Here is a 26077-nt window from a genome sequence, read left to right on the forward strand (position 1 = left end):
GATTATAATGACTTATACTGTCTTTTTACGCATTGCGTTGCATCGTGCCGCATAAACATAAAACCATGTCTGCATTTGTGATCGGAGAAATGACAAACAACAATACTACTCTACACTGCTCAAAACGTGTGTTTGAATCGTCAGTGGCAAATTCTTTAAATATGAAAACGTACTTACAGTCTGTGAGTCAGAACAGCCGGCATTGTAGTCTACTCTACCAGGATCAGGAAACAGTCCTCCATAAAATGCGCTGCATACATCTGAATATTTGGGTTGAACTGTTCTGGAACAGTGTTGTAAATACAACTTAACCACTGATTTCTAGTCGTGTCCTCTTTTGGAAGACCAAACAAAGTATTTTTGCAGCGACAATCAAAGTCACGCCTTCTTTCTTTGCGTGAACATTTGGGCGGTGTTATGCAAATCTTCCCACATCGTGACGTAAACATGTGGGGGCGTGTTTAAACGAGGCGTTTTAGGAGGGCGTGGACCAGTCTTAACTTTTATAAAGAATATCTCTTTGGATTTGAGACTTTAGACTTTGCAACTTTAGGGATCTAAAGTTACATTTTTTATTCTACTTTTTTTCCTTTCTGCTCGTTTATTGTAAGCAAACATTTGCAAAATCATGCATTGCCATTAAAAAGTTTGGGGTTGGTAAGATTTTTTTTTCTTATGCTCACCAAGGATTCCTTCATGACCAAAAATACAGTAAAAACATAACTATTTTCAAATATTATTATAATTTAAAACAACTGTTTTTTTATTTTAATATATTTTAAAATATGTCATTTATTCAATCAATCAATCTAATATGCTGATTTGGTGCTCAAGAAATATTTCTTGTTATTATTAATGTTGAAAACAGTTGTGCTGCTTAACGTTTTTGTGGAAACCCTGATACATTTTTTTCAGGCTTTTTGATGAATAGAAAGTTCAAAAGAACAGCATTTATTTGATCAGTTTAATGTGTCCTTACTGAATAAAAGTACCAATATAAAAAATCTTACTGACCTAAACTTTTGAACAGTAGTGTAAATAAAATATTTTTAAAAAAGCTTCAAACACTAATAAGCAGACTTATCTTATAGTAAAGATACTTTAATCTTCTAAACTAGCAACTTCCAGGTCATGCTTATGATTCTGTGTTTCTGAAATATGAGAACACGATGTGATGTCAGCGGCACGAGAGATAAAGTCTAGAACACAAATGTGAGATCTGCTGTTTATTACTAGTGCATTCCATCTGTTTTACTCTTCCTTATGAGTCTCCAGCTTGTTTTCTGTTGATACGCCAAAACTGCTTTCTTCTCACATTAGTCAGCTGGATGCATTCTAACCCATGACAAACAATCCCATTTTATAGTTTATATGCAAGTGTGTTGTTACAAATGAATTTAGGAATCACAACATTATAATATACAAAAACAGATATTCAATTTGAATTACGTTTAATAGTCATGATATTAAATTACTATTATTTTTAAAGATTAACTTTAAGTTAGCGCTAGATGATGACAAATAAATGTAAAAATAAGGGAATTGAGCATGCGAAAATTTATATATAAACTAAAACATTTCTATAACTCTCCAATCAATGTACTCTCTTACTCTCTATCTGTTTCTCTCTCCTTCTCTCCCTTCCTCCATTTCCACTGGCCTAAACAGGACTGATCCAAATCTCTCTTGGCTTTCTTCCCTTCACTGTCTCCTCTTAGCTTACTAAACTCATCGAAAACACAGTGATCTCACATTTCCAGTGACTAGCCCCAGCTGTACCCCGGCTGAAAGTAGGTCTCCCTTTCCCTCGGATCAAGCCCAATTCATCACAATTAGACTGCTTCCCATTTGTGAGCCCCTAGAGCTGGTTTCTCCCCTCCCACAAAGGAAGAAACACTGACTGACCTATAATAGCGTGCTCCCATAGGATGAAGCATACGTATACTTCCTTATGATGCCTGGACTGCAAACTTCAGCTGAACTTTACCAGAAACCCTTATCATGAGTAAGCAAAACAACACTGAATCACTTTCTCTTATCTTACAGACAGGCAACCATACGACTAATTAGGACATGACTCACGGGTCTGTTTACAGTTAAGAGATGAGGCTTCGACCAGTATGTGTTTGTGCAAATAATATGTCATCCTTATACAGTGACATGATGAACTTACACCCTATGCCTTGAATGTGTTTGTGTGAGGTGGTTTGTTTGGGTCTGGTGGTGCTGAGTGGGCTTATTGGACTGACCTGACCGGCTGTGTCACAAAGCTGAAGTTTCACAGGCTTGCCATCCACAGCTACAACCGCTGCAGAGGAGAAGAGAATCAACTTGACATTTTATCCCTTTCCAGTGCACATTATTAAGACACATGGACTGTGACAAATGAGACTGAAATGGGTTGGTGAATTTGCTGGCCTTACAAAAACTCATCACAAAAACAACAGACAGTAAAAAAAATCATGTGGTCATGTGATGAATTAAATTAGGTATTTTAATTAATTATTATATTATTATATTATATAATAATATAAATTATATATATATATTAGTGCTGTCAAATGATTAATCGCATCCAAAATAAAAGTTTTTGTTTACATAATATATGTATGTGTACTGTATATATTTATTATGTATATATAAACACACACACATGCATGTATACATTTAAGAAAAATATGTTACATTTATATATTATATATATTTATATATGATATCATTTATATGAATATAAACATGTAAATATAAATACACATATAAATACATGAATACACATATAAATACATGTAAATATTTTCAAAATATATGCTGCATGTGTGTGTCCCTATATATATACATAATAAATATATACAGTACACATACATATATTATGTAAACAAAAACTTTTATTTTGGATGCGATTAATCACGATAAATCGTTTGACAGCACTAATATATATATATATATATATATATATATATATATATATTATCCTCCTGAGACCCAGCAATGGAGTTTTTGTATACATTATATTTGAGTGATTTCTCTGAGACGTTACATGTCACAGTTTTAAGTCTGGATGTCCTGTACAGAGCACATTCAGCGCTTTCCAGAGATACCAAATGATTGGATGTTTCACCGTGACCACTCCCTCTCCTTGGTCTTTAAAAATGGCTGACATTAATTTAGTGATAAAATTGTACATCCTTATGGAAATATGATAATATTTTGTAATTATCATTTAAATTATTATGAAAATCTGGCCAATTACTACTCCCATTATTACACTTCTTTCTTTCAACATGCTGTCCCAACAGCACTTTAATATGTAAATTAGATCGTTTATAGATAACATTGTGCTTAATGGGAAAATCAGTTTATGGAATTTTTACACACATATTGCATAAAGCAAAATGGTATATCAAATCATTTTGTTATGTATTTTATAACATAGTTGAGAACCATCCTTAAACAAAGTTAGTTATAAAAAAATCCTGAAACCTAAAAATTGATTGGTGATTTTAAAAAAATTCCCATTGTTTTTGCCTTTTCATGTCTACTCTTGTCATTTTATTTTTAGAAAAACTGAGTCCTGGTGTCCTCTACAGAGGACATAGCATAACTTATGAATAAAATATAATTGTTCAAAAATGTTATTTTCCCATTTTTTTCTTATGCTCTAAACAATGTAATGACATGAAAAAATACTAAATTCACAAAGCTTTTTATTTCTGGTTCTCAGGAGGTTAAATATATATATAAAATCCTACTGAACCCATATCTGTTTTGGAGTGGTTTTTGGTTCAAGCTTGTCATTAAACTGGTTATTATTTAATTCCTAATCAGTACTAAAACTAATCAGTATTGCAGTACTGGTATGATCAGCTGGTAGCTGGTTTATATGGTCTAAAGATGGTCTACCAGCAGTTTGGACCAGCTAATGACCAGTTTAGAACAATTAGCTAACGTTACCATGATCCAAAACGCATCAGCACCAGCTTAAACTGGATTTTCTAACATAGAAAACGGGTAGTTTTATGTTATATGCATTTCTTTATTTCATTAAAATTTAGCTTTACGGTTTAATTATAAACGCGTTTAAGTTTTTATTTGTTGTTATTTCTTTTTTATTTAATTTATTACAGTTTAGCTGAATTAAACTGGGGTGATTTTTACCTGCAAAGTTGTCAAACGCTGTTGGAACATACTCGGTGGGATATCCATTGGTGGTATAGCTCACAATGAGACTAGTTTTACCCACTGCACCATCACCAACCAGCACGCACTTCACCCTGCGCTCCGCTGCCGCCCCGAAGCGGCTCTTCACCGCGGATGACAAATCTCTACTCCGGAATCTCCTCGGGGGAACCGGTGGCACCACCGTACCTGGAGCGGGCTTGAATTCTCCACCTCCCTGCGGAGGCATCGCCGAAGACACGGACCGTCAGCGGTTTCAGAGATTCATCTCACTCGTGAATGAGAGAGCGGAGCACCAGTCTCCGATTTCACCGCGGCGTCCATTTACTTCACAAGGGGAAAAGTCCGCTAAAAGATACATTTCAAATCAAGAGGTGTTTGCGTTATCTGGATATAAAACAAAGCAACTCTGAAGCAAAAATAAATACAAAGCCTACAAGTACACTGCCGTTATGCCCTCATGAGGCGAGCCCTCCTCCGCCCCTCTCTAAAACCCATCTGAGTGAGCACTTTACTCCCAAACACCGTGGCTGTGTCTCAATGCCTAGACCGCCGACCACTCGATAGCGTTTTGAGGCGCGCGCAGCTTTTTTTGGCCGGACACAAGGTAGGCTGCTGACTGGGATTAGAGACAGAGCCCATGACATCATCCACTGTGAAATGCATTCATCCGTGAACTGAAGTTCAGCAGACCTGTTGTCATTACTGATAAACTCAACCGAACTGGCGCGAATACACGCGTCAGCATTTTTATTTGTTATCAGTGATGATGTCCTTGAAATTCAAAACGGTTAAAGTGCATATACATTTGTGTCCTTTGAACAATATTTACATTATAGTGTTTATTAGGCCTACATGTATATTTTTTTAAAAGAACAATGCGAAATGTGAATATTGGCAGCATCATAAATCGCTTTCAATTCTTTAAGTAGTTAAGTTACGTATTTGCAACTTTCTGTCAATATAAAATATCGTGACCTCGTTCTCCTCTGTATGTATGTATATGCACACACACACACATATACACACATAAACACATATATATATATATAAAGTAATGGGACCAAAAGGGAGCGTGGAATTTTCACGCCATCTATTGGACAAATGCTAAAACAGGTTTAAATTCCCCCAAGAACAAAATATTTCTATATACTTTAAAAATGATTTTTACTCTAATAGTAAATATTAATATAAACTAGTAATAATATTAATTTATATAATATTAGTGAGTTTTATCTACATTATGTGTGTTTTATTGCTCTGGGTTCTTATTTTCGTGTGGAACGTTAGTCGCAGATCTTGTTTCACCCGAGCCTCAGTTTCAGATGAACAGACACACGCACATGATTCCGAAACCTTTAGCTTTATTATGCACATGAGAGTTTGACAGATGGCTGCAAATACAGTGAAAGAATCCAAAACAAACCGTGAGGTCGTGTTGGGCTTCTTAGAGGAGGCAGAATCATGGCAGCTTCTTAGTAACCAGTTTCCCAGTAAAGTCGGAGGGAGACCTGCGTGGTTGAGCCAAGTGGATTTGCCAGTTGTGTCCGAGTTACAGTGTGAGAAATGTAAACTGTCCACAGTGTTTCTTCTGCAGGTCTACGCACCAATTACGGAATATGATCGATGTTTTCACAGAACACTGTTTGTGTTCTGCTGCAAGACACCAGCTTGCTATACGCGAAATGATAACAAGTGTTTTAAAGGTAATTTATAATCTGTCATATTTTGAACAGAGCCTACTAATGTTTTTATGTATTAATATTTTAATTATATATTTACCTATTTTATTTCAAATTTTATTAAAGTGATAGTTCACCTCAGAAATGATTTTTTTTAACTTGGTTACCAACATTCTTCAGAAGATCTACTTTTATTTTCCACAGAATAAAGTCAGACGTTTTAATCGTGGCTCATAATATAAGCTAACATAGGCATAAAGTCACAGTATTCTGTACTATCCCCCATTTCCAGTGTTTAGATGCCAGCTGCCAAGGAAAAACGACTTTTACCCCTTTGATCCTTCTCCTGATGAGAAGCCAGAGCAGCTAGTGAATAATCATCAGGTTCTGGGCTCTGGGCTCAAACTGTGCAGGCTGTGTGGTTGTCTGGGACAGAAAGCCTGCTCTCGATGTCACTCTGTCACATACTGCTGTAAAGAGCATCAGACCATAGACTGGAAACACAGACACAAGAAAGAATGTTCAAATGAGGGTAAGTAAATGCTGGACATGTTATGCATTATTTCAGTCAAGATCTTATGTTACCTTTAATCTACACTGAACAAAATAAGCACAACACTTTTGTTTTTGCCCCCATTTTTCATGAGCTGAACTCAAAGATCTAAGACTTTTTCTATGTACACAAAAGGCCTATTTCTCTCAAATATTGTTCACAAATCTGTCTAAATCTGTGTTAGTGAGCACTTCTCCTTTGCCGAGATAATCCATCCACCTCACAGGTGTGGCATATCAAGATGCTGATTAGACAGCATGATTATTGCACAGGTGTGCCTTAGGCTGGCCAAAATAAAAGGCCACTCTAAAATGTGCAGTTTCACATACACATACATTCAAAATGCCATCAATAAAATGTACCTGTGTTCGTTGTCCATAACATATGCCTGCCCATACCATAACCCCACCGCTACCATGGGCCACTCGATCCACAACGTTGACATCAGCAAACCGCTCACCCACATGACGCCATACACCTTGGAGGTGAAGATGCTGGATTTGCATGTTGTCTTCATATCTGAATCCACAGCTTCTGAAAGCTCTGAGGAGCTTAGTTCATTTCTGTTTCCTGAGTGGGAGCTGGTTACAGACCCAGAAAAGCTTCTAGCAAAAGATGAGGAACTTCATGAAGCCCACACTCTGGATCAGGAGAGCATGGCATGTTTAAATAATGGTACACCTTTCAGATCAGATTTGTCAGCCTGATATTTCCACATCTTGTCAAGGAATAATCATTTACAGTGTTTATTTACGTTCTCAGGTTTGGAGGACAGTGAACTAGAAAGTATGGCCCTTCATGAAACACAAGACTCTAAAGTGTTTCAGAAGTTCAAGAAGCGCATTGCTAATGAACCACAACAGGTCAGTTACAAAGTCACAGCCTGAAGAGCAAATGCTGGCCATGGGTTTTGTGTGTTGTGTGGTTCAACATCTGTGTGATTTTTATATGTATTTTTAAGGTTTTGCGGTATCGCAAAGTAGGATCTCCTCTTTGGGTGTCAGCTGAACATGTGCCACGTGAGGAGGATGTTCCAGAATGTCCATGTGGTGCAAAACGTCTGTTTGAATTTCAGGTAACGTAAAGTATATGTTAAATATAAAGAGCACATAGGCATGCATACACTACTGTTCAAAATTTAGGGTCAGTGAGATTTGTTTTGAAAGAACAAGGATGCATTGAATTGATCAAAAGACAATGTTACAAAAGATTTCTGGAAAACACACACACACACACATTAGGCTACACAACTTTTTTTCAACATTTATAATAAGAAATGTTTCTCAAGCAGCAAATGAAAATATTAGAATGATTTCACGTGACACTGGAGTAATGACTACTGAAAATTTAGCTCTGCCATCACGAATAAAATATATTTTAAAATATATAATATTAATTAATAAAATATTAAAACAACTATTTTTAAATTGTAGTATTTCACAGTATTAGTTTTTACTGCATTTAATTTTTTTGGTTAAAGCTGCAGTCCGTAACTTTGTGTTCAAAAGTTACAAAATGTATATATTAAGCGAGTACACCATGAATCAATTTTCCAAACCGTGTTTTTGGCTTGTCCTGAATCACTACGGTACACATATAAGTGTTTATATTCGGACTATTTAGACTGGTTCGGGTAGGTACCGCTGCGGAGTAGCCCAGTACCTGCGTGATTGGCCATAGACAAACAGAGAGAAGTAGCTCCGGCTACAATGTTCTTCCACAAGACGCACGCACTTCTGCTTATTAACCGCTAGAGCGCCAAAAGTTACGGATTGCAGCTTTAAGTAAATGCACCCTTGGTGATAAGACATAAAACATTTTTAAAAATCTTACTGACCCGTCATTCATAAATGGCATTAGATGAATGCATTGCACTGTTTAAGGTGTCACTGTCTATTTCAGATCATGCCTCAGTTACTTAATCACCTTAAAGTGGATACGACAGATGCCAGCATAGACTGGGGGACAGTGGCCATCTACACCTGTGCTGACAGCTGTGACCAAGGCACCAAATATTCTGCTGAGTTCATCTGGAAACAAGACTTTTCAGGAGATCAAGCAGTGTAGAATTGGTCTAGTCAAATGAACTATAATGCAGACTATTATGCTGCATGAAAAACCACATTTATAATATTGAAGAAATGTAAATGATAAAGGCATTGGTTATTTTAAGGCACTGACATACACAATTTCTTACCCTTAATAAAATTAAGAGGTCTTCACAAGAAGTATTACCAAACATTTAGGCAATTCAGACATAAGTAATATTTATTTTTGGATTTATCAAAGATGCATTAAATTGATCAAAAGTGACAGTAAAGACTTTTACACGGTTGCAGAAGATTCAAGCAAATGCTGTTCTTTTAAACTTTTCCCTCATCTAAGAATCAAATCTACATTAATGTATCATGGTTTCCACAGAAATATTAAGCAGTACAGCCTTTTTTCAACATTGATAATTTTCCCTGAGCAGCAAATCAACATATTACAGTGATTTCTGAAGGATCATGTGACACTGAAGACTGGAGTAATGACTCTTGAAAATTCAGTGTTGCCATCACAGGAATAAATTGCATATTTAAAGTTTTTAAAAAAAAATAATATTTCACAGAATTAGTTTACTGTATTTTTGATTAAATAAATGCAGCCTTGAGATACTGTTCAAAACATTTTAAAAAAAAATCGTATTAGCCCTAGATCGAATGGTAGTATATAAACGTTGACGTAGATCAGTTTTAAATAAAGCCTGTAATTTCTAAAGTCAACATCTTAACACCATTTCCTGCCTTGTTGTAATAATACTATTACTTATGGTTTAATTAGTGTAGTTCTGGTATGAAATCCAAAATAATCTCACACTAATACTGATTCTCCTCACTTAAAGTCACAAGAAGTATTACCAAACATTTAGGCAATTCAGACATAAGTAATATTTATTTTTGGATTTATCAAAGATGCATTAAATTGATCAAAAGTGACAGTAAAGACTTTTACACGGTTGCAGAAGATTCAAGCAAATGCTGTTCTTTTAAACTTTTCCCTCATCTAAGAATCAAATCTACATTAATGTATCATGGTTTCCACAGAAATATTAAGCAGTACAGCCTTTTTTCAACATTGATAATTTTCCCTGAGCAGCAAATCAACATATTACAGTGATTTCTGAAGGATCATGTGACACTGAAGACTGGAGTAATGACTCTTGAAAATTCAGTGTTGCCATCACAGGAATAAATTGCATATTTAAATAAAGTTTTTAAAAAAAAATAATATTTCACAGAATTAGTTTACTGTATTTTTGATTAAATAAATGCAGCCTTGAGATACTGTTCAAAACATTTTTAAAAAATCGTATTAGCCCTAGATCGAATGGTAGTATATAAACGTTGACGTAGATCAGTTTTAAATAAAGCCTGTAATTTCTAAAGTCAACATCTTAACACCATTTCCTGCCTTGTTGTAATAATACTATTACTTATGGTTTAATTAGTGTAGTTCTGGTATGAAATCCAAAATAATCTCACACTAATACTGATTCTCCTCACTTAAAGTCCTTTCTGTTGTAAAAACTGTCATCATAACACTACTGAAGATGTAATCTCATTACCATTATTAAAAACAAAAAAAAACAGACAACATACACGGAGGTAATACTTTACAATGCAGCAATAGACTGAAGTTGGCAAACATTTATTTGCATTCAATGTAGCCAAGTAAATTAGTTACATAGACAAAAGTATTAAATTAAGATGTCAGTGCTTTATATGGGGCTATTAAGAGACCTACAGTCATCATGCAAAGAAATGGCAATTAAAATCGTTAGATCTGTCAACCAATCTCATTTGAAAACTAACTTAAAAGGCCAAATCCACATGATGACTTCAACAAACGATGATCCGCAAACTTGTTTCCAAAGCTTTGTTGGAAAATAACCTAAATGCACTTCTCCAAACAAAAGAGTTCCCTTGCACTGATCAACATCATCATTGCTTTCTACAGACTGATTCCTCTCACTGACAGACAATCAGTAATGCAATACATAAAACCTGCTAATAAAGGGAATGTGTAAAAGTATAAAATTAACATTTTAACAAAACCATAAAAGAATTCAAACCATTAAAATGTTCGGACATAGTTAAAACAGTATTTTGAAAACCAAATGGCAGGTGAAAAACATTTAAAAAGGGAAAAAAGCATTTTTAACCCTCAAATCTGTTCACTTTCTGAGTGAAGAAAATGTGTCCTTCATATTTACAGGCTTACAAAAGTAAATAAAACCCGAGTAGGTCACCCCAGACATACCGGTGGGCTCAGGAAGTAATTCACCAGCGATAACGGAACAAGATTACGTAGTCTTCCTGAATCCTTTCAGGATAGGGTATATATTCTCAAACGCTTCGTAAATTTCTCCTCTAACCTTTGCACCTGGAAATAAAATAATTTTCATTATACAACTTCAGTAGGACACACAACATCATACTAGAACTGCATGGTACTGTTTTACCATTTTAAATACAACAATAATCTCACCTGTAAGTACAACTTTTCCTGAAACGAATATTAAAAGTACGATTCTGGGTTTGATCATTCTGTAGATTAATCCTGGAAATAACTCCGGTTCATAGCTGGGGGAAAAAGCATCAGCAGCATATTAGTGTTGTAGTTTTTTTTCATCTCACAGTCAGAATGCTGCTCACACTTGAATAAAAGACCAGGGGATTGCAAATAAATTAGTATAATAGTAAAATACACACTCAATTAACATAACCAAAGGAGGTACAAACAGCAACAGTGTAGTACTCAAAAGTACTCAATTTAGTTTGGGATGTGCTATATAAACAATATTAATAAATAAAGCAAGACAAACCTGCTAAACTGCTGGTGTGTAAGCACCAGGCCCTCTAATCGGATGGGAAACTTGACATCGCAGCTGCCGACCATGTTCTGAATTTTGAAGTCTAAGAATTTGGCAGGAAAACCCAACTTCTGCACCACTCTGGCATATTTTCTGGCTGCCAATCGGGACTGTTCCTCACTGCAGAAGTGAGTGCACACAAAAAAGGCAAACTCACACACTGCTGTTTGTTCTACAAGTTTGTGTGAGAGGAAGAAAATGACAGCAGGTCCGCAAAAAGCATCAGCAGCATATTAGTGTTGTAGTTTTTTTTCATCTCAGTCAGAATGCTGCTCACACTTGAATAAAAGACCAGGGGATTGCAAATACATTAGTATAATAGTAAAATACACACTCAATTAACATAACCAAAGGAGGTACAAACAGCAACAGTGTAGTACTCAAAAGTACTCAATTTAGTTTGGGATGTGCTATATAAACAATATTAATAAATAAAGCAAGACAAACCTGCTAAACTGCTGGTGTGTAAGCACCAGGCCCTCTAATCGGATGGGAAACTTGACATCGCAGCTGCCGACCATGTTCTGAATTTTGAAGTCTAAGAATTTGGCAGGAAAACCCAACTTCTGCACCACTCTGGCATATTTTCTGGCTGCCAATCGGGACTGTTCCTCACTGCAGAAGTGAGTGCACACAAAAAAGGCAAACTCACACACTGCTGTTTGTTCTACAAGTTTGTGTGAGAGGAAGAAAATGACAGCAGGTCCGCAGATGGCATTCGTACCTTTTCGCTCCTGTGCACACCATCTTCCCTGAGCTGAAGATGAGCGCTGTTGTTCTGGGTTCTCGTATTCTCATGATGACGGCAGCAAAACGCTGAAAGTGTTATTGATGGATATTTGTGTTCAATCAAAATGGAGTTTTTTGCCAAAAAAGACATTGCATAAGTTATTGTTCAGAAAATATCTATTTGTGATCCACTTGAACGGTAATCTTTGCAAAAGTTCAAAAAAATACAAAAAAGGAAATAAAATCAAACCATCTAATCTTATTTTAACCAATTAAAACTAGTCTTACCTTTGGATTATATTCAGCATTTCTGGCTCGAAGTGCTATCGTCTTCAAGTCAAGTTTGCACCCCAAGTTTACAGTAGACACAATATTCCTTAAAAATAAAATGTAATATACTTTATTCTTTTTTTGCACATAATACACAGAAATTGTAGACTGCAGACTAAAGCATAAAGTGTACTCAGACATGATCATCTCAGACATGTTTAACAGCTCAAAAGCACTTTTTATTATCTGAAAGTCAACCAATAATGTTTTTGAAAGTTATTGTTCAGAAAATATCTATTTGTGATCCACTTGAACTGTAATCTTTGCAAAAGTTCAAAAAAATACAAAAAAGGAAATAAAATCAAACCATCTAATCTTATTTTAACCAATTAAAACTAGTCTTACCTTTGGATTATATTCAGCATTTCTGGCTCGAAGTGCTATCGTCTTCAAGTCAAGTTTGCACCCCAAGTTTACAGTAGACACAATATTCCTTAAAAATAAAATTTAATATACTTTATTCTTTTTTTGCACATAATACACAGAAATTGTAGACTGCAGACTAAAGCATAAAGTGTACTCCGACATGATCATCTCAGACATGTTTAACAGCTCAAAAGCACTTTTTATTATCTGAAAGTCAACCAATAATGTTTTTGACAGGATTATTTGATGACAGCTAAAGAACTCACTGTAACTGGGGGACGATACCAGAGCTCTCTGAGGCCGGTGTGGCAGGAGTGATGGGGGTCATAGGGGTAAGTGGTGTGTTATAAAGTGGCGTGTTGCCTGGCAGTGCCGTTGTGGTGGAGACCTGCGAGTGGTAGAGCTGGGGTGTCTGGCCTGAACCTCCCACCATCCCACTCTGCTGTTGTGAGGCTGCTTGTTGTTGTTGCTGCTGCTGTTGCTGTCGCTGCTGCTCCTCCAGGAGGGACAAGCTGTTGGTGTTCTGCACTGGCTGTGGTGTAAGACCCGTGCCGTACGGCATCATGGGACTGAAAATGGGCAGGCCAGGCGTCATGGCTCCCTTCGAATAGATGTGAGGGGACTGTTAACTTTATGTGCTGATGCACTGAAAGAGTTTTGATTAAAATATCTGTATTATATGTAAAGGCTGGAATATACTACATGTCTTCTGCACAGATTTAATTTAAATTAATTTACAATAAATCTAACAGTTCAATACTATACTAACAGACAAACAGCCTAATTAAAGCTAAATATTTTCCAAATAATAATACATATTAACAATATTAACTTTTCATAGTATAATGCGGTGCTTTATACAAAAATCTATTCAAATGACATTTAATTTTCTACAGTGGGGGTCCCTTGCACCAGGACATTAATATTTGGGTTTCCGTTTGAAAACCCCTAGCGTAACGTATGATTCCCTAGTTTTCCTCTGCATTTCTTGGCAAGTGTATGATGCCTAATATTTTTAAATCTGTGCAGACTTTAAAAGCAGTGTAGTGTATTCCAGTGTATTTATGCTTACTCAGCACTGCATTACTCACCTGCGGAGATGCCAGCCCTTGGGGGAAAGGAGGTAGGCTGTTGTTCTGCTCCATACTGACAGGCTATGAAGCAAAACAACCAAGTAGTGATTTCAGGACTAGCTTGAAGACACCAATAGCTTTAGAAGAACTGTGGTGAAAAAGAACACAAAAACCAATCTAACAAACACACTTTCACAGAACAGTGTAGCACCAAGTCTTGTGATAACCTTGCGTGCGTTGTAGACAAATAAATACGTGCATATCTAAAAGGGGGGAACATAATTTAATGGTTCGGTTGTAAAATGAAGACTGCGCAGTGTCATTACTCTAAGTTCACAGGGAATATAAAATAAAAATTTGATTTACAGAACATAAAACGTGTCAATAATGTACACACCAAGAGTAGAGTAAGTTAGAGAGAAATGATGCTATTTGCACTGCAATGTGGCTCTACGGAAATTCAAATCAATGTTATATAACATAAACAATGCCGCTTAACAAGACAATTCACATTCAACAGAAAGTGACGCCAGAGCTGACAAATGATCACGTATCAGAGTAACTAACGTTAATGCCTTCTGCGCAGAATGAAGCCCAGCGTGGCTAACGTGGCTGGTTTGTAGAGCTAATCTATTCGTTACAAACTCAAGCAGTTCATGCTACATATATAACAGCTCCCTCTGCCGAAATTGTGTAATGATTGTATATGAAAAAACGTCCAAACAAACCGTTAATTAGCAGAATCGCTCAGGCTGGCAATGAGTTCGTGCGGAATAGTTCCAGAAGCGCAAGGAGCGCGCAAAACATGAGATTTCACAACAACTTCCGCCGACTTTAATAATGCGCTTCCGGTGCATTATGGGTTCACATCACTTGTTTGCACTATTTTATATTCATGGATTTTAATTTAAGCAGCACGAAAATAATAATAATAATAATAATAATAAATCAACATTGAAAAACAGAAGTTAAAATTAGGAAAACACTAAATTTTGCAAAAAATAAATTAAGTAAATGTAAAAATAAAAAAGTGCTAGAGTGTAGTAAAAAGCTGCTGCTTCACTTAATAAAATGTTTGGGAATAATATTACAATTTTGCTCTTTACTTTTTGCTTATACACGTATTCAAAACATTGTAATATTGTTTAATCATGTTTGAAAAAAAATGATAAGCCAGACCACTTTCCTATACAACTTCCAAAGTAATATTAAAAATTCTCTCCCATGTCCATTAAAAATCTTGTCACTTTCAATTAACGCCCTGACTTTTATTTTGAAATTGTATTTTCACAATCTTCGGGTTTACACTTGAATTCTTACAAAAGAGGGAAATTAACGCTTCCCGTACATAAATACGTGTGTTTAAATGTACTGATGTCAAATGGCAGCTGTGGGGACATGGTCTTTCTCTCGTCCTGCAGTGGAGAGAATGAGATGTATGCTGCTAGCTGGACAAAATGCTACAGATGTTGTAGAAACAGCAATGGCAGGTACATATAAATAGACATCTGTTTGTACTCTTCAGTCTTCATCAATCAACTACGTGAAATTGTATTATTTAAAGGTGGTCGAAAAATACAGGTACTGTTAATAAATGAGGCAGATGGACATTAAACAACTGGTTTTCAAGTGGCTCATGAAACAAAATACTCACTATTCTTGCTACCTTTGCAGTTCCCTTTTGTCATATTAATCCCAAGACTATGTTTGTTAAAGTAAGCAGACTTTATTTAATTAAGAGGCTTACTGGAAGTGTTGAAATGTGTTTATTAAGTGTGTCAAATAGTAAGTAAATAGTTTTCTATATCATGGTATCTTTCTTTTATAAACAACAACAATGCATTTATGTTTTTCGAATGAATAATAAGAGGTATATTTTCTTAGAGGTTGAAGATGATGTCGACACGGGACGGCACATTGTTGGCAGAGGAGGATATCCAAATTTCAAGGGAGTGGTTGAATGTGATGCTGCAATTATGGAAGGTGTGCCAGGGAGATTTGGGGCAGTGGCTGCACTTCGAGGGTAAAAAAAAAAAACCTTGATTATTTTATCCAGTGGAATTTCTTACATGTAACAAAATGCCTCCAGGGTACAACGCTTTCGTTTGTCATGCACTGTTTGGGGGAAAAAGGGAGGTTTATTTCCATGCCATCTGGCCCTGAACCATCTTGTATGCTTGTGTTTTCATTGGTAGAATTGCACAACCATGTCGTGTAGCTCGCAAAGTAATGGAGAAGAGTCCTCACAGCTTGCTTGTTGGAGATGGAGCAGAAGCATTTGCTCAGGAATTGGGTTTTACATCTGAACCCAATGCCAATATGCTTTCTGACCATTCAGCTACTGCTTACCGGGTATTCATTCACACACACACACACACACACACACACACACACGGTGTATTATACTTGCGTCAGGTTTCTATCAGCCTAATTAAACTATGGTCTTTTCCCAGGGAGAGGTCGGAGCTGCATCTTCAGTGGAATTTCCATACACATTCTGGAGCCAAGGGTTGAGTTCGGTGGAAGAGCTAGTCATTAACCAAAAGAAATCCATAAATGTTTAATTTCTACTCATTAAGTATGCGGTTGGTCATAAAACGTCATTACTTTTAACATTTGTGTTAACCTTTGAATACTTTGTATGAAAAGCACTTTGTTTATTATTCTCATAATCAATAAAAATGTATCTGGTGGGTCACGGTCTTCTTTTTGACACGTATTGATCAGTGACTCGCACTCACATTAGCCAATGCCACGTTTCACAAATGACGTAATATTTTACCCCTCATGATAGGGGGCAGGATTGCGGCAGTCCTCAGGCGTGAGCGATTCAATTCACTATGAACTCATCGTGAACGTTTAATAAACAGATGTGGGTATTGTAGTTCTTTCTGCAGACATTTTCCGTTCGGGCAGGTCAGATGATCTCTGAATTAAACTACAACATCCGCGCAGGTCATGATGACGACAATGCCTACGCAATCTGTTTAAGGAGTTCCTATTTCCTGGTTGAAGAGTCAGCCATTTTGGGTTTCAACAGACTAGCCTTTGCGGCAGTAGCTAGCCAGCTAGTTACTTTTTAATCGGAGGAAAGGTTGTCGTTTCTAGTCTACCTTCACGCCGCGGAGTTGTTTTGTTAGAAGACAAACGGTTTTCACAGTGTCCAGTCCACGATGAATCCCGAGTAGTAAGTGGTTGAGTTATTACACTGCTTGTTTGTCGTTACTGAGCTCATAATTTACCTGTAGCTACTTTTGACAGGCAGAGGCGATGATGACTAGCTGTGTGTTTAATCTTACCAGCAACTAATATCACTGTATTTGATCTATTTCACTTAGTCAAAGCTGGAAAGCAACTTGATTTTAAAGACCAGAATATTTTACATCTAGCTTTCTTTAAAGAAGTGTTTTTGTGATTAAGCGGCTATTGTTGTATAGCGGAGCTCAGCCGGTTTTAATATCCATCCGCGTTACATTTGTGACAAGTAGAGCTCATTAGTTAGTCATACCACACCTTTAACACTTAGTATATTGTAATAATTTCATCTCATTCTATTAAAACACGTGTTATCTGCCAGGCTTCATCAGAAATTAATATGAAAGTTAGCTGATGTAAGCTAACGTCTTCAGATCGCTTTTCACTTAACTTACTTTTTAAACAGCTTCACGAGCTGGTGAAGTAGATAAATAACTGATTAACTTAAGTGGTTTGGTAACCTGTTGCTGACCCCTTAATTTGTTCAGAAAGAGGGTTGCGGTTTAAGTTCAAAAATGGATGTCAGTATCAGGAAGATGGTCTTGCAAATGACTAGTGAGTAATCAGTTAGTCGCGTTCATTTATGTGCTGAAACACCCTTTTAAAGTTTATAAAGTAATTTGTGATCTTTTATTCATGCGTTTTATCACCTGGGTTTGCCACACACAGAAATATAGTCACGTGACTTGTTTAACACTAAATATTTAATCACAGGTGTATAATTACTGTACACTTGGACACTAAACTTAAATGTTTAAGTTAAAGTCAGGGTTTTTCGGTCTGCTTCTTAGAAATAAACGATGGTTTAGCAAGATTACATGCATAATAGCCACATTTGCACAGCACCAGTCGGATTTGTGCTATCTTGATTTCTTATAAGTATTTATTTACATAATCTTAAAAGGTATTTGCTGCCATGTTTCCTGTGTCCATTGGCACTGAATTGTGAGGTTCCTACACTCCTGTCTAAATATCTGAATGTGCAGATGTCAAGTATGTCTCAAGGAACTGAAGTGCCCATCCCTTCCTCTATTGTGCGGTAGTCATGTGTAGGTCACATGCCAAATGACAAGCTACACGCTTCATTACAACTATCACTAGACTGAGTGTTAAGCAACTCTGTTACTTAATGGACTTCGTATCAGCTGTTGCTTGTGTTTTACATGGTCAGAATAAGGGTGTAGTAAGTTTTTTCATAGTTAGGAGCTATTACAATGATAGTTGTTTAGAGGTTAACACTTCTCTTTCGGTTCTTCGCATGATTTGTATAAAAGATTCAATACAAATGCGTATACATTTGTGGCTTCCTGAAAGAACATGAATAGTGATTTAAAAAATAAAAAAAAGACTGCAAGTCAGAATTCATGACACAAGTTTTTAACATCCATATAGGATATAATGCAGAACTTAAGATCTGCATGTTTAAACTTAGTTGAAGACACTTATATACACCTACTTATTCTGTTTGATAGAAATCCGAAACCAGTGTATAAACCGAGGGTCTTTACATGCAGTTTTTTGTGTAGCAGGTCTCTACACAGGAGACCTAACAAGGAGAGCATGACTTGAATTCAGTTTAGTTGGCAGGATGGAGATGAAAACAGACCGTTCTGCTGAGTCGATGAGCTGGTCTTGACAAGGCCGATCCACTGGATTTCCTTCCTATGGTCTTTTCTTACTAATGCATGTTGAATAGGGACAGGGGATTTATCACAATGGGCAAAATTCCCTCTCTGTGGAATGCTTAATCAGCTTACACGAGTTTCCCGACCTCAGAGGTCCTCAAGCACATTGTTTCTGTTAAACAAACATTTTATTTTCTGCATGCAAAAGTGGACCATTGACTGATTTACACTGTTTAACTGAATTACATCAGAAAATGGTCTTACAGTGCTGGAAAGCAAGGGTCTGATCTATTTCACATGTTGCAGGGGGATTTTAATGACCTCATTCCTAATGTACATCTAAAAAATTATAAACAATGTATAATATACAGTGAAAGAAAGCAACAGTTGGGTTCAAGGCTTGGGTGTTTTGAGATGTAGGGCCAACTGTCTGCATCAATATAACGGGTACATATTTATACAGTAACGTGTATTTCACACAACTGTACTGTCAAAAATTGGTAGACCAATATTGACTAATGTTTTGTTACTCTTTCTCGTCATACAGTGACTATTTATTCAAGCTGCTCTTGATTGGTGACTCTGGTGTTGGAAAGTCTTGCCTTCTTCTCCGATTTGCAGTAAGCAGGCTATATGTTTTCCTGCATTTGCCATCATGGAGACATAATCTTTATTTGTGTACAAAATAACTGTGCATTCTAAAAGACTTGTATCACATATATATTTATATTTTAATTCAAAGCACTGTGGGGAGAGATTTGACCATTGAAACATCTAATTCACCTGCTGTTTTGCTTCTTTCAGGATGACACATACACAGAAAGCTACATTAGCACTATCGGTGTGGACTTTAAAATAAGAACTATAGAATTAGATGGAAAGACCATCAAACTTCAAATCGTAAGTTCCTTTCTGCCCTGTAATGAAATGAATGTTTGTGTATAAGATTAAATAAATGGAATATACAAGCATGTGATTGAAGAAAAGTGAGCCCTTGGTGTTTCGATGGTATGGTTTTAGAGACATCATCAGAGAGAGCAGAGTTATGTCAGTGCTCGTCATGAAGAATTTACTTGATCTTTTGATGTAAATTATGTCAGAGAGGGACCTTTGTCTGCTACTATTGAATAGGGCTGGGTTAACATAACAATATTGAGTACTTAATTTTCATTTTGATAAACAAATATAAATTCTTAAATCGATGTGTGAGCAGAACTTCACTAAATACTATTTGATGGCACTCCTGCCATCAAATAATCACAAAAGGTTGTGTTACTTCTGATAAGAAACCAAGTCTCAGCTTTCAAATTGTCAATTTTATCACAAAAGTGTTGTTGATTTGACCCTTTACTATTTAGGGGTTTCCTGTATAGGCCGAGCTTACAGCATTAGTTAAGAGAATTGAGTTTATTTGTGGAATCTGTGTCAGTACTCAGCCCTACTATTGAAGTAGTATAAAAACAGTATTTTCTGAGCCTATTTTTGCATTTGATTCAGGTGTCATATTATTCCTTCTTCCTTACAGTGGGATACAGCAGGGCAGGAGAGGTTTCGCACAATCACATCCAGTTACTACAGAGGAGCACATGGCATTATTGTAGTCTATGATGTTACAGATCAGGTGAGCTCATCCAAACCTTAAGCAAGTGTCATAATTTCACTATAAACACCTGTGAAGATACCTTAAAATAATTAGTTTTAATTTGTGCTCTCCTGGATTTGTTTTAACATTTTTTTTATGCCCTCAGGAGTCCTTCAATAATGTTAAACAGTGGCTACAGGAGATTGACCGCTACGCCAGTGAAAATGTTAACAAGTTATTGGTTGGCAACAAGTGTGACTTAACAACAAAAAAAGTTGTGGACTACACAACGGCAAAGGTAATATTGCTTCGTATTACTTAAAGGGGGTCATATGACGTGGCTAAAAAGAACATAATTTGGTGTAATGCAATGTATTTATGCGGTTTAAGGTAAAAAAAACAGATTATTTTCCACATACTGTACATTATTGTTGCTCCTCTATGCCCCACCTTTCTGAAACTCGTCGATTTTTACAAAGCTTATCGTTCTGAAAAGCGAGGTGTGCTCTGATTGGCCAGCTATCCAGTGCATTGTGATTGGCCGAATACCTCAAGCGTGTGACGGAAATGTTACGCCCCTTAGCATACTGTGATGCCATGTCCCAGAGCGACGAGACAAAAACATTAAAACCCATTATAAACGAGGCATTTGTTGCATCCAGTGAGGACATAATTACGGATTATAATGACTTGCACTTGTCTTTTTATGTGTTGCGTTGCATATCGCGCCTCGTAAACATAAAACTATGTCTGCATTTGTGATCGGAGAAATGACAAACAACAAGACATCTCTACATTGCTCAAAACTCGCATTTGAATCATCAGTGGCAAATTCTTTAAATATGAAAACGTACTTACAGGCTGTGAGTCAGAAGCGCCAGACTGTCCTTGCAAAGTTGGAACTGCCCCACTTTATAGAAACAGCCTTTGTGTGTAGACGGCATTGTAGGCAACTTTCCCTGGTTCAGGAAACAGTCCCCTGTAAAATGCGCTGCACACATCTGAATATTTGGGTTGAAATGTTCTCGAACAGTGTTGTAAATACAACTTAACCACTAATTTCTATTTGTGTCCTCTTTTGGAAGACCAAACAAAGTAGTTTCGCTTTCACAACGAAACACACAGCGTCTCCACGACATGGCGGCGGCGGTAACAATACTACAGCGAGAATAAAAGTTACGCCTTCTTTCTTTGTGTCAGCATTTGGACGGTGTTATGCAAATCTTCCCACACAGTGACATAGACATGTGGGGGCGTGTTTAAACGGGGCGTTTTAGGAGGGCATGGACCAGTCTTAACTTTTATAAAGAATATCTCTTTCGTTTGAGACTTTAGTCTTTGCAACTTTAGGGATCTTATCTATGCACGAACAGCTTGTAACACTCCAAAGAGAAAGGAAAACTTGAAATCGCATCATATGACCCCTTTAACTTATTCCACTATTATAATGACTCCTTTTCAAAACCTAGTGAGCTGCCTTGCTGTCAGACTGATTTGGAATGTTATACATGGGCAATGATAAAGTGCATAGGATACTTTTGATTTCAGTAGATATAGCATGTTGATGCGCTAATGATTATTTTTTTAAATAATGATTTTATTTTAGTATCAGGGTGCGAACTACGGGGGAGCTCGGCTCCCCTTAATAAGACATGGGCTCCCCTGAAAACGTGATTTGTGAAATTTTGGGGGGTCTCAAAAAATATTGACTGTGTTATTTTGACATGCAATTTCAGTTTGGTGTAATGTGATCATCGTGGATTATTATGTGTAAAATTGCAAAAATATCATTCATTCATGCATGCTGGCGATTTAACCCTAATTCGCTTCAGTAAAGATAACTATACATGCTATTCTTGTCATGAGCATCAAGGTGTGGGGGCGCTGCGGTGCAAATTCCACTCATGTTTAGTACATGTTAACTCAAAGATTCGTAGAAAAAATATAAACGTTGGACTCTGTGGTCGATTCTGTGTTAAGGTAAGGCATGTTATTCGCAATTATGTGTTGTGGCTGGGTTGTTATAGGTCTGCGTGACTCTCGATGTCTTGGGCCTGAAATCAAAGACAGCCGGATGCTTTGTTTATAGACTATTTGTGGGTGGCTGTTTGTTGTTTCACCTATCAATTCGTGTCGATAAAGTATAATAGGGTAAATCCTGTATAGTGATTTATCCTATATAGTGCTTGCATAAAGCAAGTAGTGCATACACTTGTAGCTGTTCTGTATCTTTGTAAGTCATTGTAAGTTCTCTTTTGAGGCATGCGCAAGCGCACAACCCTCACCTCAGTCCACGGTATAGTTTGAACACTGTTTAGTATTATTTCTATGTGTCATTCTAGTTTTTGTTTTCAATATATAAAACTAAATTCTTCTATTTTTTTTCAGTTTTACTACTTTAATTTATTTTATTTCAGTTAGTTGCCAAAGCAACCTCTCTTTTTTTTCATGCAAGTTTTTATTTCAGTGAACACTTTTTTTTATTTATTTTTTTATTTTTTTAATGTATAGTTTTAGTTGTGGTTGACAACAATGCTTTAAATTTCAGCATTTATAGGCAGCTCACTAGGTTTTGGTGCAAAGCCTGTGTGTACATTAGATTTGCAGTTGTTCACTTTTCCAGTGTTCTAACGGAAAGAATGGCTTGGTTTATCTCTAGGAATTTGCTGATTCCCTTGGCATTCCTTTCTTGGAAACTAGCGCTAAGAACGCCACCAATGTGGAGCAGGCCTTCATGACCATGGCTGCCGAGATCAAGAAGAGAATGGGCCCCGGAGCCACAGCTGGAGGCACTGAGAAGTCTAACGTGAAGATCCAGAGCACTCCAGTGAAGCCTGCAGCTGGAGGCTGCTGCTGAGGCCCCCTCGAACCCCCTCACCTCGGCTCCTGGATCTTGGAGCAAGAGCCCCCACAATAGGAGAAAGAAAGGGGGATAGATCATTTGTTATGGAGCAAAGAGTGAATATGGAGAATAGAAAGAATAAAAGAACGTGAAACAGGCAACAATTTAAGTTACCCAAGTTGTACTGTATGTAGCCGCACTACCAAAAACATTAAAAAATCTGCTGCCCCCCCCCCTGCTTTTCACAAACTAAAACTGATGAGAGGTCTGAGATTTGGTAACGGTCAGTCCCCTTCACCCGTGCTGTCTGTCAGGGGCTGCTTTTAACCAACCCCACCCCAAAAAAAGGATGGATTTCATTTTCACTCAACGATTTTAAATCCTCTGTGTACAGGTTTCTAAGAATAATGTATGTATTTATCTCACTGCATTCCTACTGCAGGGCTGGTCTGTGGTCAAAATTCAATGACATTTTCTTTTTCTGTCCTTTTCCTTTCTTACTTTGTTCTTACTTGTTGATTATTTTACTGTTTATATTTGCATGTGTAGGTTTCTGTCCCCACGGATTGTTTTGCCTGTCTGTTGAGATCAACCGGGCAGCGGTGGTTCAGTCCTACATCTGTTTAGTGAAATATATGTACATATACACTATGTATATATATATATATGTAAGATCTGAATTGACAGCTCTGTAGAGTTACATACATGATTCGAGTAGTTTTACCTTCTTTTGCGTTTAAGTTGTGGCTGCAGACTCTTGTAGTTTTGTTGCGCGATGTGTAACAAGTTAACAAAAATATAAATAAATATTGTACGACCATACTGTACAATATCAGTATGTCTGCGATTCTTGGTGGGACATGTAGAAACCCTTTGTTTTATTTATTCAACATTTATATGCAAATATATTGTTCCATTAATATACAATCGCTCGATATTGGCCATTTACCTGCGGAATGCATTGAAAGCAACAATCTCACAATTGCATATGTGACTCAAACACTATGTTCTCTTTTTCATAATAAAGGCAAATGAATTCATTTTTTGAATGAACTCGGAAACCGTTCATGTCTAGTTTATCATTTTGTGCAGTTTTAGATGGAAGTTTCACATATCCTAGATGGGACATGTAGTATTAAAGCACCCCAAAAGCAGTTAATTCATATTTTAGTATTATTTACATACTAATACAGTATTTATTAATATTTTCAATTCGCTTTTATATTTATTTATTGGATTTTACATTTTTATTAAGCTTTATTTAATTTCCATTTGTTAATGTGAAGTTATAATAGATTTAATAGCCTTAATAGACTGATGATACGCGGGGCAACTTTGGGCAATGTTGCCGTCAGTGGGCAACCAGGTGAGACACAGGGTCCACGACTGATATCAAGTATCCAGAGAGAAATTTGTTACCCATTCTCAATGGAAAAGTGGCCAAGCAACACTGCTTAACAAAAAGTTGCCCCGTGTATCATCAGCAGTTTCAGTTTTTAATCTATATTATATTTAAGCTTTTTTAATAAACAAAAATAATACTGGTTCATGGATCTTGTAGAATAACAGAGATCTTGATAGCATCCACCCTCTGAAATAACTGATTTAGTTTTTAGATTTAAAATCATTAAATCTTCTAATGCAATTTTAGAAAACTTTCTAAAGGCCTGAGTAAATTGAGGACCTATTTTAATACTGCATGTGATTCTGTATGTATGAATGGTAATCCTTGAGTTCAATGTGCGTAAATGGAATTTAGTAATTTTGCATTTAATGAAGTATCCATATCAAAACTAACATAGAAATGTAGATTTTAACCTATTAACCAAAATAACAAGAAAACTATCAAAAAAGAGAATGTTTATTGTTAAAAAATACTTTTTTTGTCAGCATAAAAACAGTTGCACATCAATCCATGATCTCTGCAGCTGAAGTTCTTCAAAACTTTGAGGTTTTTAGTTTGCGGTCAAATTCATTCAGCTGAATCCACAAAATGCATTATGCTTCACAATTATTATTGCATTTCATTCATTTGATGTTAACACACTGACATTGTTTTCTCTCTTTAAAGAGGTAGTTCACCCCAAATTTAAAATTGTGTCATCATTTACTCACGCCAAGCTTTCTTTCTTCCAAGGAACACAAAGAAAGGTATTTTGAACTATGCTGATGACTAATCAACATTGGACACTATAGACTTTCATTGTGTTGACAAAAAACCAAACAGACATTTCTCGAAATATCTTTTTTTTTAATGTGCAGCGGAAGAGTGACAAGAGGGCGAGTAAATTATGACAATTTAAATGTTTGGGTGAACTGTTGCTGTAACACAATTAATCAAATATATGTGACCCTGGACCACAAAACCAGTCTTAAGTCGCTGGGGTATATTTGTAGCAATAGCCAAAAATACAGTGCCTTGCGAAAGTATTCATTTTTTTTTTCATATTATGTTGCTGCCTTATGATAAACTTCTTTAAATTACTTTTTTTCCACATCAATCTACACTTCATACATCATACTGACAAAGCAAAAACAGAATTGTCACAACTTCCAGCACACTTTACTTTTGGGATGGTTCTCTACAGGTGATGAGCAGAGCTGGTTTCCTTCAAACATGATGCTTAGAATTGAGGTTCATCAGACCAGAGACTCTTGTTTCTCAGAGTCTGAGGGTCCTTTAGGTGCTTTTTTGTAAATTCCAAGTGTAAATTCAAACTTCTTCCATTAAGGGTAATAGAGACTACATGCTTCTGTGACCCTTCAATGAAGCAGAATTTTTTTCTGAAATCTTCCCCAGATGTGTGACTTGACGCAAACCTGTTTCTGAGCTTGGTTTTTGCTCTGATATGCATTATCAGCAGTTAGACCTTTTATTAAGACGTGTGTCATACCCATTCAATTGAATTTGCCACAGGTTAACTTCACTTGAAGTGTAGTAACATCTAC

The 26077-nt window shown here is 36.5% G+C and overlaps 5 protein-coding genes across 7 annotated transcripts in view; 3 read left to right on the top strand and 2 right to left on the bottom strand.

Moving 5' to 3' along the window:
* The window catches only part of LOC107601857 (rho-related GTP-binding protein RhoU-like), a 7663-nt gene extending 2936 nt beyond the window's left edge, over positions 1-4727 (bottom strand). The window contains exons 1-2 of the mRNA XM_016294178.1: positions 4156-4727; positions 2250-2308 (exon numbers count right to left, since the gene is read on the bottom strand). Of these exons, the coding sequence (XP_016149664.1) occupies positions 2250-2308; positions 4156-4405 (309 nt within the window). The 5' untranslated portion in view covers positions 4406-4727. The remainder of the gene's footprint in view (positions 1-2249; positions 2309-4155) is intronic.
* Positions 4728-5496: 769 nt separating this feature from the next.
* Positions 5497-8875, top strand: LOC107601856 (programmed cell death protein 2-like). The gene is made up of 6 exons (XM_016294177.1): positions 5497-5882; positions 6151-6390; positions 6943-7086; positions 7174-7274; positions 7373-7486; positions 8314-8875. The coding sequence occupies exons 1-6, from the start codon at positions 5567-5569 to the stop codon at positions 8476-8478; spliced, it is 1080 nt and encodes a 359-aa protein (XP_016149663.1). The 5' UTR covers positions 5497-5566; the 3' UTR covers positions 8479-8875.
* Positions 8876-9769: 894 nt separating this feature from the next.
* On the bottom strand, positions 9770-14673 carry LOC107601858 (TATA-box-binding protein). Of its 2 annotated transcripts, none has more exons than XM_016294181.1 (8): positions 14553-14673; positions 13843-13905; positions 13018-13352; positions 12731-12818; positions 12051-12142; positions 11774-11941; positions 10942-11036; positions 9770-10836 (listed from the first exon to the last, which is right to left on the bottom strand). In XM_016294181.1, the coding sequence occupies exons 2-8, from the start codon at positions 13894-13896 to the stop codon at positions 10757-10759; spliced, it is 912 nt and encodes a 303-aa protein (XP_016149667.1). In that variant the 5' UTR covers positions 13897-13905; positions 14553-14673; the 3' UTR covers positions 9770-10756. The 2 variants fall into 2 exon arrangements, with proteins under 2 accessions (XP_016149667.1, XP_016149666.1); XM_016294180.1 differs by having other exon boundaries at positions 10040-10836; positions 13843-13972.
* Positions 14674-15119: 446 nt separating this feature from the next.
* On the top strand, positions 15120-16576 carry LOC107601788 (isoaspartyl peptidase/L-asparaginase-like). Its single transcript, XM_016294082.1, has 4 exons — positions 15120-15314; positions 15709-15847; positions 16020-16239; positions 16278-16576. The coding sequence occupies exons 1-4, from the start codon at positions 15206-15208 to the stop codon at positions 16386-16388; spliced, it is 579 nt and encodes a 192-aa protein (XP_016149568.1). The 5' UTR covers positions 15120-15205; the 3' UTR covers positions 16389-16576.
* A 276-nt stretch (positions 16577-16852) lies between these two features.
* On the top strand, positions 16853-24194 carry LOC107601860 (ras-related protein Rab-1A). Of its 2 annotated transcripts, XM_016294185.1 has the most exons (7): positions 16853-17011; positions 19252-19324; positions 19509-19604; positions 20230-20325; positions 20453-20584; positions 22946-23172; positions 23223-24194. In XM_016294185.1, exons 1-6 carry the CDS (start codon positions 16998-17000, stop codon positions 23141-23143), a joined length of 609 nt encoding a protein of 202 aa, XP_016149671.1. In that variant the 5' UTR covers positions 16853-16997; the 3' UTR covers positions 23144-23172; positions 23223-24194. The 2 variants fall into 2 exon arrangements, with proteins under 2 accessions (XP_016149671.1, XP_016149670.1); XM_016294184.1 differs by having other exon boundaries at positions 22946-24194.
* The last annotated feature ends 1883 nt before the right edge of the window (positions 24195-26077 follow it).

Source organism: Sinocyclocheilus grahami, unplaced genomic scaffold (genome assembly GCF_001515645.1).
Source record: "Sinocyclocheilus grahami isolate Dianchi unplaced genomic scaffold, SAMN03320097.WGS_v1.1 scaffold313.1, whole genome shotgun sequence".
In the NCBI taxonomy this organism is placed as follows: domain Eukaryota; kingdom Metazoa; phylum Chordata; class Actinopteri; order Cypriniformes; family Cyprinidae; genus Sinocyclocheilus; species Sinocyclocheilus grahami.

Excerpts from the sequence above, each read along its gene's own strand:
- LOC107601858 (XM_016294181.1), bottom strand. The coding sequence starts at position 13,896 with ATGGAGCAGAACAACAGCCTACCTCCTTTCCCCCAAGGGCTGGCATCT. Across the intron at positions 11,942-12,050 it reads GTGTGCACAGGAGCGAAAAG|TGAGGAACAGTCCCGATTGG; the intron begins GTACGAATGCCA and ends TCACTTCTGCAG. Across the intron at positions 10,837-10,941 it reads AGGAAAAGTTGTACTTACAG|GTGCAAAGGTTAGAGGAGAA; the intron begins GTGAGATTATTG and ends TTTTATTTCCAG.
- LOC107601860 (XM_016294184.1), top strand. Across the intron at positions 19,325-19,508 it reads GCCTTCTTCTCCGATTTGCA|GATGACACATACACAGAAAG; the intron begins GTAAGCAGGCTA and ends TGCTTCTTTCAG. Across the intron at positions 20,585-22,945 it reads TGGACTACACAACGGCAAAG|GAATTTGCTGATTCCCTTGG; the intron begins GTAATATTGCTT and ends GTTTATCTCTAG.
- LOC107601788 (XM_016294082.1), top strand. The coding sequence starts at position 15,206 with ATGGCAGCTGTGGGGACATGGTCTTTCTCTCGTCCTGCAGTGGAGAGA. Across the intron at positions 15,315-15,708 it reads TGTAGAAACAGCAATGGCAG|AGGTTGAAGATGATGTCGAC; the intron begins GTACATATAAAT and ends ATATTTTCTTAG. Across the intron at positions 15,848-16,019 it reads GCAGTGGCTGCACTTCGAGG|AATTGCACAACCATGTCGTG; the intron begins GTAAAAAAAAAA and ends TTTCATTGGTAG.
- LOC107601856 (XM_016294177.1), top strand. The coding sequence starts at position 5,567 with ATGGCTGCAAATACAGTGAAAGAATCCAAAACAAACCGTGAGGTCGTG. Across the intron at positions 7,275-7,372 it reads TTGCTAATGAACCACAACAG|GTTTTGCGGTATCGCAAAGT; the intron begins GTCAGTTACAAA and ends TGTATTTTTAAG. Across the intron at positions 7,487-8,313 it reads AACGTCTGTTTGAATTTCAG|ATCATGCCTCAGTTACTTAA; the intron begins GTAACGTAAAGT and ends TGTCTATTTCAG.